At 40.5% G+C, this 12925-nt stretch overlaps 1 protein-coding gene across 2 annotated transcripts in view; it reads right to left on the bottom strand.

Annotated features, from left to right (window-relative positions):
• SULT4A1 (sulfotransferase family 4A member 1) overlaps window positions 1–12925 on the bottom strand; it is a 31064-nt gene that overhangs the window by 9712 nt on the left and 8427 nt on the right. For both annotated transcript variants that reach the window (XR_011328768.1, XM_069806963.1), the window contains exons 2-4: window positions 3356–3486; window positions 1854–1934; window positions 1603–1729 (exon numbers count right to left, since the gene is read on the bottom strand). Coding sequence is in view for 1 of the 2 variants with exons in the window: in XM_069806963.1 (XP_069663064.1) it covers window positions 1603–1729; window positions 1854–1934; window positions 3356–3486 (339 nt within the window). In the remaining variant the exon portion in view is untranslated. The remainder of the gene's footprint in view (window positions 1–1602; window positions 1730–1853; window positions 1935–3355; window positions 3487–12925) is intronic.

Genomic DNA, 12925 nt, shown 5'->3' with positions numbered 1-12925 from the left:
ATCTAACCGTATGCTTTCAAACAACACAGCTAACATGCACTGAATTTGTTTCAAGATGGTCAGGTAAGAAGGGGTAAAAAGAGTGGGATTGTGTCGTTTGGGCTCAGTACTTCTCCCTCTAGCAGTACTTTGACTTCTTACAAAGGTTTTTTTGCCGCTGCATTGCTTCCATCAGATGCAAACATTTAGCTAAATGCTAAATTTACTGTATTACGAAACACTCCATTTGCACAATTATGGACAAAGAACACACTGTGATGTTTTATTGACTCTGGGAGGTTATGATAAATCAGCTAGCTGCTACTAGATGAAGATATAAATAACTCTTGCGATACTTACATGAAAAAGAATACAGAACCTTCTTCCTATTTTAGAAGACCTTCTAATGTGTCTTTCGTATGTCTCCGGTCTAGAAGTTCCTGATCATGGGCTACAGACAAACATCCCATTCTCAGGGAATGCAAAAGAAAAAGCTGAAAGTGGGCTGGAATGGAAGGAGAGCATTTACCCTCCCTGCGCAAACTTGCAGGAGAAAGTAGCAAAGGTTTTTAAGGCCTGTTAAATAACCTCCACTGGTAGGCTTTTACTTGTACTTTTTTCTTCCCCTTATATAGCTCCTTTATCATCAACTCCTCCAAATTCCAGGCTGAAGAAAAGTTTGCTGCACTGGTTCTAGAGGAGATGCTGCTCTCAGAGCACAAGGTACCTGGTGAATTCTTAGTGTCACATTAAGGTATCATAGAGAAGATTTTGTAGAGAAATAGAAGGCAGTAAAAAATTCTTCTCTTCCTAGCTAGAATGTGTGGCAATCCATTGGCAAAAAGCCCAGCAGCAGCCAGTTATGTGAGAACATAGGGCTTGCCCTCCCTGTAAGTTTACTGAGCTAGTGCAATGGAGCTACTTAAGGCAGTGCAGCCTGAGTGGGAACACCGTGGGTGGGTGTGTCATGAAACAGCCCTTGCTCAAAGGGATTACTGGGTGAGCAGCTGATGAGTTGTTGTGAAGCAGGTTAATTGTATTCTCATTATAGAGTGTATTTTTCAGACGGTAGCAGCCTGCAACTGCCTTTTTACAGGGGCTCACTTCAACTTACTGATGTACTCCAGATCAGTCTCATGCAAACTGGAGGTTTTTGTGTGCTAACTGGTATCTTGCAAGGGACAAACCGTGAATTTCTGGATTAAATAAAAATATTAAAGGAATTACCAGGAAAAAAACCCAAACCCTGAGGAACTGAAAGACTCGTGAGAAGTAGCTAACAGTAAGGTACAACTGAAATCAAATGATGGAGTATTCACCACTTTTCACAAGGTACCTGGTACCTTGCAAACTAAATTTTAGAAGAGTAGACCAGAGTTTTGCCTGAGCTAAGTGGAACACTGCTGAGCCCAGGAGGTCAAATATTGTAAAGACAATTATTTACAAGGCATCGCCATAGTTTGCATGGACAAATCTAAGTCCACGCAGCACTATCTGTAGCAACGTCCTTGCTGTATATGCAAAACAAATGCACCTTTATCCAGTTCATTTCTGTACTTGCAGAAGGAATGCAGAGATGAAAATAAATGTGTAACAGCGTGTGCAGAGAGAACAGCTCCTTACACTTGTCATTCATAAACCTTCTGCAGAACTCCTGAAACGTTCCTCTGTAGCTCATGGTCCTTAGGGAGCGGTGAAACTGGTAATAAGACACCACCAGGTCTTTGGGATTGCGAGCCATGTATATTACCTATGACGGGGAGGTGAAAAAAAGAAATCATCTTATTGAAAGCTTTTTCCCCACCCCTCTCCCAAAGCACTTAAACAACTGCTGCCAATATAGTTAAACAAACATGATTTCATTTCATTTTTACCTTTGAATTGCCATTATGGAGGTCCGAAGGCAAAAACCGATATGGTAGGTGGCTTTTTATGAGACGAGGAGATGTCAGTTCCTAAAATAAAGCAGACAGAAACATTTCTTATTGTGCATTAGTTTTTGGCACATCCTGAGCTGTCCTGAACTGTCTTGAAGCCCTTTGCTATACTGAGTCACATTCACAAATTCACTTCTTAAATTAATAGGGGTCTGGGACAAGAAATTAGGTCAGGGAATTACATCTGGTTTTTAAATATCAAAAGGCTGGATAATGTGTTGGGGGGGTTTTGTTGGGTTTTTCTCCCCCTTTTGTTTTCAAAGTACTTCCATTTGTAGGACCTTCTCAGGAAGAGAGTGTACTAGTTTAAGATTCTTAGTATCAAACTAACTTTGTTTCCAGTGGTGCTTCCACTAAAGTTCCTTGAGAAATACTAGAAGCTCTGAAAACCCTACCCCTAACTTCTTCACTTCAAAATTTTACTCTTGCAATTTATTTTATCCTCAGAATTAGGCCCGACAGTCCAAAGGTTTATTTGAGTGTGTGAACATCTTTCAAACAGAGTATTTTTCTATAATTTGAGAGAAAATTGTCTTATGACACAAATCTTCTAATAGTTAAAAACTGCATAAATCCATATTGGATGAAGTTTCTAGCACATAGTATAGGCAACAATGTGTAATCTCAGACTAAACCTTTCACTATTGCCACCGCTTATTTGCATCAAGGTAGCACTGAGGTCTCATTGGACTAGGCATCACACAGGTGAAAAAAAAACCAGCCCCTGACCCCTAAATACTCTCAGCCTAAAGCAGGCTGATGCTGCAGAAGCAGCTTAAATCTACCCATGCCAGCCTTAGGTAGCTCAATTCAACAAGCACTGTAGCTGTTATAGGATGGAGCCCAGTATTTTGCCTCATCATTCCAAGATACGCCTATATCAGAAGTAGTTACAGCAATGACAAGATCACACTTGTATGCCATGCCACCAGTCTCTGAGTGATTCTTAACAGTGTGGAAGTCATTTCATGCAGAATATTCCAAACTCCTCAAACTACACCTACAGAGTCTGTAGATCCAGAGATTCTGGGTCTCTAAGGATTTAGATGTAAATTCAGAGCAGTGGGTCTACAGATCCATAGATCTCTGTATTTGTAGTTCTTCTTTTGCAGACCCAGGGAAGGAATCAAAGCAAATTTGCCTCATTTGGGCAGCTTCTCTTTATGTAAGCAAGGGAGGCCTGGAACTTTTATTCAGAAAACCCACTGCCAAGATATTTAGGACATGGAGAAACATCTAAAGCATTAAATAGAGTATTTATAATAAAGCTTAATAAAAGCAACTTTAAAATAACCTAATAATACTCTGAATCATTCCAACAAACTGAGCAAGTCCAGTGATGAAAAGGACAAGGGCACAGGATGAAATGAAGTGATAAATATGGAACTGAGGAAAAAGGTATCCAAATGCTGAAAGACTTTCTTTGCAATAAATTGTACCTTGATGATGTCCAGACCAGGCTGAGGGTACTCTAGGACTGGAAGTTGTTCATCTATATTCATTAGTCCAATCTCATCTGGATCAGCTCCCTGACTCACTAGATATACCACTTCCTGTAGCAAGCCTGTGCCTGCACAAACCAAACAATGAAAGAGAACAGATTGTATTACAGTTCTTATCTAAACAGAAGCATATGAAGGGAGACCTAGACATAGAAATAATAACTTCCATCCTTAGCAGTCTGCTGTGAACTAAGTCTGTAACTACTGTTTTAACACAGTCTGTCTGCTCCCTTAGTTTTATTTTAAACACATGAAGATCTCCTTTCACGTAGAAGACCTCAGATTTTTCTTCAGTAATAATGTAAATACGTTTCTATCTCCCAATCATTTTACCTGTGAATTGCGAAGCATTTTAAAAAAGTTTTTCCCCTGTGAACATTAGCTAGGCAAAATACTACTATTTCCATTTTAGAAATGAAAAAAAACGAGGCAGAGATCATCCAAGTTCACAAAATGCATTAGCGGCCATACTGGGAGACTGCCAGTGTCCTCTATGCTAAATTGTAGGCAATTCTACTGTTACACAATGATTTGAGAGTCTATTTATACCTCCACGTTATGGACTGGATAAACCACTGAAGGCATAAATGCATAGCAAGTTCGTCATAAGCTTTAGTGGCCCCAGTTACGTCCCCCTCTCCAGTCCAAGGACATTTACAAAGCAAACATTAGATATTCTAGCCTTAATGACTGCACTTTGGAAAATTAATAGGTATTCCAAATAGAAGTTTGAACAAGGAAACTATTTCAAATGATTTTACCTTCAGGCAGGTACGAAACCCTCAAAACAGGCAAACAAAGGTTCAGAGATATCTGACATGCTTGTGAAGAGAAAGGCGTGGGCTTTTAGTGAGATGGAGGAACAGAATGAGGAGAGATCAAAGCAAGCTAGCAGGGAAGGGACTCCACAGTTTAGATGACAAGTCACACGGGCATGGGACATCCTGGATACTGCAACAGATAGACCAATTATTTAAGAGTTGTGAGTGGTAAGGAAAATGAGACCAGGATTTATTCTCTCTCCCATGTTGCCCAAAGGAACGAGTAATTGTTCTAGAACTCTTTAGAAAGCCCCAGTCCACCTCAACATCCCATATCCTTGGAAAGATGAGCTGCAAACTCTGAGATCGTGCCTTTCATTCTCGTTTTAACTTGAAAATAACTTGCAAGTTGCAAGTAACTTGTAACAGTCACTAGGTTAATTCACGTTAACTAGCATGACTGTACACACTAACAGGCACACTTTGTACAAATTCTGTATGTTGCTCCAACACAACGAAAACTAGTGTATCATTATTCAGTTTTGTTTTTTTTTTTTAATCTGAGCTATGAAGAGTTACAAAAAGCTGATGTGCTTTAGAGGCTGGTTAAAATGAACACCGTCTGGATACAACGTGAAAGAACACATGCCTCCAAGAACTGCTTTGGAGAATAAGTACTTTAAGATTCCTCTGTCTTCTGACTGATTGGTGGGTAAATTAAAATGGCTTGGAAAAAAAAGAAACTTTTACATTATCATCACCCACAGAGACAGCTGTCACAGCCTTAATACACACTTGCCCCTGAGGCTGTTCACTCTGCATTTTTAAGTCCAAGCATATATTTTATACATTAAAATTAACATATATACAGTACTTCAGTATGTGTCCTTGTGACTCTGAATGAGCACAACCCTTGTTCTCATTAAATATTTATTCTGACAGGAGACACCCTGGTTCTCCATAATTTATTTCTGTATTTCCAATTCCGCCTGCAAAGAAAAATGCTATTACAGCAACCTTGTTCCATGAAAGGAAAAGGAATAGCTGTATGTGGATAAACAACACAACCAGGACTTTCTAATTTTTTGTTACTCAGCTGCTCTCTAGGCAAAAAGAAGCCATCTCCATGGTGCCTCTGAATACCAAAGGACCACAGGGTTTTAAGGCAGAACTATGCTGAAACTTCAGGAGAGCAGCACGTTCCCTACCAGCTCTCCACAAAGTCCACCAGCTAAGTGGGAGGCGATGGGCAGGGAGCACAGCCCCCATGGTCTTACCTAGTTCTTTTTCAGACCTTTGGCCATGCACTAGACTTGGCTTGATTGCTAGCAGATCCATGGAGCACTACAGAGATAGGAAATTACATATTGATGTAGGAGGCATGGGGAAGAAGGGTTCTGATTCAGAAGGAAGTAGGCCTTTGAAAGCTTAGAAGTCTTTAAATGTGCTTCCATCAAAAACAGTGATTCATTGAAAGAGTAATGCTGTGCACATGGCAGGTACTCAAAGCAGAAAAATAAAAATCTCCATCAAGTACAGGTTCTCTAGAACAGTGCTTTAAATCTGTGAACCTCAGTGCTAATTAGTAGCATGCACATACACAAATTACTGTAGTTATGTATGTAGTGCTGCACATCTTCCAGCATCCTATTCCAATTCACACAGCAAACACTATTTCTGCAGTATTTCTTCTACAAAGGGGAAGACTGCAAGCTGACAGACGTCTGGCTTCTGCTCATCCAGCAGGTTAGAATTTCTCCTCCCTACACCTGCAGTAGGGCCACTGATCCTGATTTCTCCCACCCATGAACTCTGCTAGTTTTCACTTTTGTCACTCACTACATTAGCCTGATTTTTTTTCCACATTAGCACTCAAGTTATTCTGCTTAGGATTTTCAGAGTCTTAATGCAAATGAAAACCAGAGATTTAACTTTTGAGGGAACTTTTGAGGGGTTTTAACTTGTGTCCTGGTTTCAGCTGGGATGTAGTTAGCTGCCTTCCTAGTAGCTGGTACAGCGCTATGTTTTGAGTTCAGTATGTGAAGAATGTTGATAACACTGATGTTTTCAGTTGTTGCTCAGTAGTGTTTAGACTAGAGTCAAGGATTTTTCAGCTTCTCATGCCCAGCCAGGGCACCTGACCCAAACTGGCCAACAGTGTATTCCATACCATGTGACGTCCCATCTAGTTTAGGAACTGGGAAGTGGGGGGGGCAGGGTTTTTCGCCGCTTGGGGACTGGCTGGGTGTCGGTCAGCGGGTGGTGAGCAATTGCCCTGCGCATCATTTGTACATTTCAATCCTTTTATTACTACTGTTGTCATTTTATTAGTGTTATCATTATCATTATTAGTCTCTTCTTTTCTGTTCTATTAAATCGTTCTTATCTCAACCCAGGAGTTTTACTTCTTTTCCTGATTTTCTCCCCCATCCCACTGGATGGGGGGGGAGTGAGTGAGCGGCTGCGTGGTGCTTAGTTGCTGGCTGGGGTTAAACCACGACAACTTGTTACCCTTAATCAATTATCATTTATCCCCCACACACATGCCCAAGAGCCCCCCAAAATTATCATCAACCTGATATCCTGTTTTAAAAAAACCTGAAACACCACATGCTTATTTGTTTAAAAAAAAACCAACAAAAAAAACCCAGAAAGCCAATAAACTAAAAGCCTTTATATATATATATATAATTAGATATATACAACCTCCTCACATCTCTATTAGGGTTAAAGACAACTCAAGTTAAATTACAGACATCAGAGCTGAATGTCCTTTTGGTTTAGAAATGGTGGATTAACCTAGAAATAGACAAATGGCAACCCAAATTCCAGACCTAGCTGCTAGGGCAAGGTTTTCTAGCCCCTAAGAACACCAGCTGGCTGGAAAGCCAAACAAACTGGGGTATTGTACCCATGCCTGTGATGAGAGGCCCAAGCCTAGACTGGCGCTAGCAGAATTTATTAAATTTGCCACTGTGGGAGGTGAATGCGAGTCTTCTGGTGTAGCCCCTGATGCCTCATCTGTGTATAAGGCATACAGGAATTGGCCATTTAAACAAACTGACTTAAACCGATGCCTGTGGGGATGTGCAAGAACCACTATTTTACGGGTGGAAGGTAGAGTGAATTGCTGAAACTGAGATTTTCAAAGGAGATTATGGGAATAACCTCTGATAATCCTACTCTATCACAAAACTTGGCCAGATCTAAATGTCACAGAAACTTTCTTAGTAAAAGGGAAAATGATGATACTTGTTGGAGAGAAGAAAAAGATGAAGGAAGCCTAAGGAAAAAAAAAAAAAAGATGCAGAGCTTATCTTTATACTCCCTAGATTTCTGGCCTGGCTGCCAACAATGATTTATTGTCACTTGAGGGTTACTCACTTTTTAAGTGAAATTAAAGGATTAGGTCACTAACTGGAAAAGCTAGCATGTAGGCATATGAAGCTAAGGTTTTCTTGGAGACAATCAGTGGATCTTGTGCATCTCAAGTATTTTCCATCATTTTCTCCTTGTGTTGCTCAATGCTTATGCATGTACATGCATGCCTCACTTGGGATGGTACAGAAAGAGCAAACAGTCACTGCCAAACAGGATTAATCTGTCAGCCTTGGGCATGAGGGACCAGATGCAACATTCATAAGTACCCAGCAACTCTACCCTTCCTTCTTCCAGCTGCAGCAGATCCACACCTCATCCTGGAGGAATACTGCTGGCCCTGCTACCTCTGAGGTCATATTGCCAAAAGAGTTGTGGAATTCATTTACATTTATCCAATTCCAACTAAAAAGGAGCCAGTCCCCATCTGAGGAACTTCAGTGCACTGTACCTGAGAAACGCTCTTCCCTGACAAGCTCTTCTGTTATGTCAATACCTCAGGAGAAAACAGTGTGTTCCAGTTTATCTCACAAAATCTGGCAAGAGATAGGATAGGAAACAGCTGTGATAAAAACCTGCAAATTCTAGCAGTAGCTTAGGAGAGCCTTTTAAATTATCTGTGAACCTGCATTTTGCATTTCTGCTCTGCGTAACAGCATGTACAAAAGCAGCCCAGTCACAGCAGTTTGAAAGTCTGCTAGTTGAGCTGCACTGTCCTTTTCTGTGATGCCTAATCATGCACAGAAATCAGGACTCATTAAGAATCCTACCATGCTTACAGCATCTGCTATGATGATTGGAAACTCTTCGTTTGTACCCTTCTTCATGGCCAATGCCTCAGCAACAACAGCAAAGTCAGTTCACGGCCACACTGCTGCTGCTTATCAGTAAATGTAACTGCTGCAGCAGTAACCAGACAGCATAGCAAGATAGCCAAAACTCTGCAACACCACAGCTACTCCTTTCTGCTTCTAGGTGTTAGATGACTTTTGACGTCAAACTTGGTCTCTGTAGGAGGGAGAAATATTCTTTAGTGCAGCTGTTCTCTGGCTCTTGCACTACTTTCTGGCCACTGGCACATTCCCATGCAGCCACCGAACCTCAGATTTGTTCAAAGTGAAGTGGCAGATATAAAACCATAAAATTTCCTGTGAAATTTTGCTTCCCTACATGGTGTCTAATGTAGTTTATTTCAGTTTTCTGCCCTCCATATCAGCTAACATGGGACAAACCTGCAACTCAAGGATGCAAAGGTCTTTGGTATGTTCCTGTTATTAACCCCTTGTTTGGAAACCACATGGAAAAATAAAATAAAGAAATACTCATGTTAATACTAACAGTCTTCTAGCACTCTCAATTAGTTGCACTTCATTTGATCTACCAATGCTTGATCAAGTTTCAGCTAATACAATGCAATGGACCCATTATGACTCATAATTTTTTTATAACATCGGTAGATGTAAGTGCTCATTAAAAATGAGGCCTGCTAAAGCTGTCAGATTGGCCTAGCAAGTGCTGTAAAGTGATTCCCCACATAGTTGTTCTAATTGCCTGCAAGCTCATTCCCCTTTCACCAATTTCAGTGTATATCTCCAGGTAAGCATGACAGATTCATCTTCATGCTAGAATAGTGGAGGGAAAAATAGATTTTTCCATTAGAAGAAAACAATTTCCAAACCATAAAAATATCTCCTTTTGAGGTCTCTATTTTCAAGTTCTCCTACATCTTGGAATTCCAACTGGCTTAAGAATAGGCATTTTCATTATCAGATAGTGATATCAAATCATATCAGTTTAATAATAAAAATAATGTATACACCTTGATACTGTATTTTCCAATTCTTCTGTTGCTAGATGACTCAGGATTCAGAATAAAGGCTGAAATTTTGATGTTATATTGCCAATATTTTTGACTGACCAATTAAATATATATTAAAGGGCCCAATTTTCAGAAAGGCCTGAATACTCATCCTCTAAGATTAATGTCCCTTTTATGTGGCCTACATGCCCCTAAGTTTAATAGTGACCTGTCAAGGGACTCTGTGGAACATGAGGAAACTGAATTCAGATCTTCTGAAACTGATGGCAACAGCTTAAATAAGATTGGATTTAAAACAAGTGTTAACTGCACAGCTTCCAGTAACATTCAGTAAGCAGAGTCTTGGATTTTTAGACTTACTAATCAGTTTATTTTTCCACTTGTAGATACTGACTTTTAAAAGAAAACCAACAGGCTAAATTCTGCTTGTCTTTCACTAGACTTATATCATAGAATGCAGACACAGGTCCATTAGGTCTGACTTGTGTTTCGAATGTGTTTCACCAGAGGCTGTAAGCAGCAAACTATGAAAACCGTATTCTATTTAGGACTAAAATGTACTTTCTGTTTGGTAAAAAAGCTGTCACTGAACTGTTTACATACATATATTATCCATACAATTACTGCTACTAATATATATTGCATAATATAGTATCCTAAAGCACTGCTTTAATGAACTGGTTACAAAACAGTGTTATTTTCAGCTAATGCATTAGTACTATTTTTAAAAAATGGCCTGAGTCCTAATTCTCCCTTACATTAGCATACTAACTACTCAATAGAGGACAGGATGAAAAGTGTAGAATCGACCACAGTGCATCTCAGACCAGGCACCGACTGTTGAGGCATCTCCACTTCCACACAGCAAGGCAGGCAATGCAGTATGTTTCACACATAACACCAACAGAAGCAGCCTGGAGAAAAAGGCCTAGTGATGCTTTTACGCATGCTGGATCCTAAAGCTGGAGCAACACTAGTAAATAAAACACACCAGGGCCTGTTCTCTGGGAGGACATGTGGGACAGCCGAACCCACATCCACAGAGATTGATTTCCCAAAACAAGGCAGCCTCGTCTGTAGCCTCCTGGGAACAGTCCCTGGCTCCAGCTACCTCCCACACCATGCTGGGGAGCATGCTGTCTGGGAGAGAGCAAAACTGTCAGGGAACACGCTAGCAAGAAAATAGCATGGATGACAGCCTGTTGGAGCCTCTGCCTAGTGTACTAGTGTAGCCACAGTGAAGCAGATAACTGGATTGTCTATGTTGCGTACCTTAGACTTTATAAAACCAGAAGAAAAATAGCTCAAGAGTCACATACTCCCTAACCATTGCATCTAACCAATGGCTACCCCCATGTGTCCCAGCAGGCAGAGGTCCACAAGGCAAAACCTCTTGAGGACAGCTGGGGCAAAAAGTGTTTCTCTTCTGTCCCTCTTAATAAGCCACAACATCCTCACATGCACTGCAGCAAGGACTAGGCAAGTAGTGTACTAACAGCTCTAAGAACTAGGAGTCAGGTCCACAGATTGCTCAAAATCTAGGGATCAAAAACAACAAGAAATCACACGTTTGTCTTTATTTGCCTTCTGATTGATGAGTCTTAATTTGTGTCTTCATGCTTGTCTCCACATCCATGATTTCATCACATCTAGGTGTCCCAGATTTTGTTACAGGTCCTTCACTGACAGCTGATATTGGTTGGTAACTGATATTTCTTGGTATCAGATATTCAAAAGGAAAAGTATTTTACTCTTCTCTTCAGGCTTTAGCTGGGCTGGTAAAATCTGTTCATGTCTATGGATGCTCATCATGTCTGCACCAGCTGTCATCACCAATGGGGCAGTTTGTGTGAAGTTACTCCAATTCACTTAAAATTAAATCAGCCAAATTAGCTTAAGGAGTTTCTATTTTTGGCATCAACTTACCTAGCAATTTTTGCCTGAGACAAACTAGAATGCATCCACACAAAATACTCTGCGGGTGGTTCTTCAAGAGAAACGACAAACAGCAGGCTAAGGACACCAACATCCTGCACTAGCACAGATGCTTTTAAAAGAGGACATCTACCTACACCCTTAGATTATTTCTCTCTTTCAGTTTTTACTCGCCAAACATGCTCCCATGGTATAAGAAAGCATAACACCTATCATCCTAAAACAGAAAGAAAAAAATGTATAGTATAACATGTCAGGAACATGAAAATAACAGATAAGCCTGCTTGCTCCCTTAACAGCTGTCTGGCAGAATCACATCCCTTTTCACCCTTCAACCTTTTCAACCTATTCAAGGTTGACCAGGTCTGAAGTCAACCCAGTACATTCAGTCCTTACCTTCTTTCCCCAGGCTCCTCCCTTTGATGGACATCCTCACGACCCAAATTAAGAGACACCATGCTTTTCATGATAATAGCGTGAGCATGTAGGATTGTGCAGTCACACCAAAGCGTTGGCCAACAGGACAGTAATTCACAGGGGAAGAGTACTTTTATTGGCTCATCTATGCTACAGGGCAGCTGCTGTCTCAAACACCTGAAAATTATCTGGCAAATTTTGGCCATGTAAACTAACAACAGTACCTCCTCACATTGATGGGCAAAAGGTATATTAGCAAATTTTCAAATCTTACCTCCTCTCTGCAGCACACATAAGAAGGTACATGCGCTTACCCCAATCTTACCTCAGTTGTATCCTGCCCTTCTGCTTCATCTGGCAGTCCTATTCTCCCAACCTTTTAGAGCCTGTATCAAAAACATGCCTAAATTGCATCATACATTACCCCAGCAGGAGCTCACAATCTCCAACAAAGTCCCCCCACCATGAATAATTTCCCTTCATTTTCATATGGGTCACACAACACTATACCAAGGAGAACAATGCAGAAGAGAACTCTGCTGTAGCGACAAGTCATTGTTTTTTAAAATCACTCTCAAGGACTTCATTATGTCGAAGAGAAGTGCATAGTTGTCCTAGAAATCAGTGGCGCTAAGGGTAACTATATCACTTTCTGTGTTCTGTTCTACAGAGTCGTAATATGGTCTGTGGCTAAATGCAGAGCCTCACAGTGAGCTCTGCCGATTGAAATAGGATCAGAAGGCAGGAGACAATAGGGCATCCATATTAGAAACTTGTGTGGAGGTAGTTCTCATACCCTTTGATGTGAACATGTTCCTCTCCTCATATGGTTAGTGCATTTCAGAAGACATCTGTCACTACTTAAAATGCAATTTTATGCCTCAGTTTCAAACCCTTCCAGGAAATTTGTTAGGCAAAACCTGCCTACACATTAATGTGTATTTGCATATATTAGGTGGTTAAATTGCAAGAAGGCAGCACACCAATAGTATAATGTGAAACCATTGCAGATAAGAGTTACACATGTAAAAAAAAAAAAAAAGCAGCACATTTTTGTTTCAGAATTTCAAGAAATATTGTTTACCATTTATTCATGAAACTACACAGCCTGTTTAGTCAGCTATTGGTTGTCTAAGGTCAGGGAGTAAAGTATTTTATCTCAAACAGAATCTTCCTCATATTATAGCTGCCCTAAGC

The sequence above is a fragment of the Haliaeetus albicilla genome, chromosome 19 (genome assembly GCF_947461875.1).
Source record: "Haliaeetus albicilla chromosome 19, bHalAlb1.1, whole genome shotgun sequence".
Lineage (NCBI taxonomy): Eukaryota > Metazoa > Chordata > Aves > Accipitriformes > Accipitridae > Haliaeetus > Haliaeetus albicilla.
This window is presented reverse-complemented; position numbering and strand designations above follow the sequence as displayed.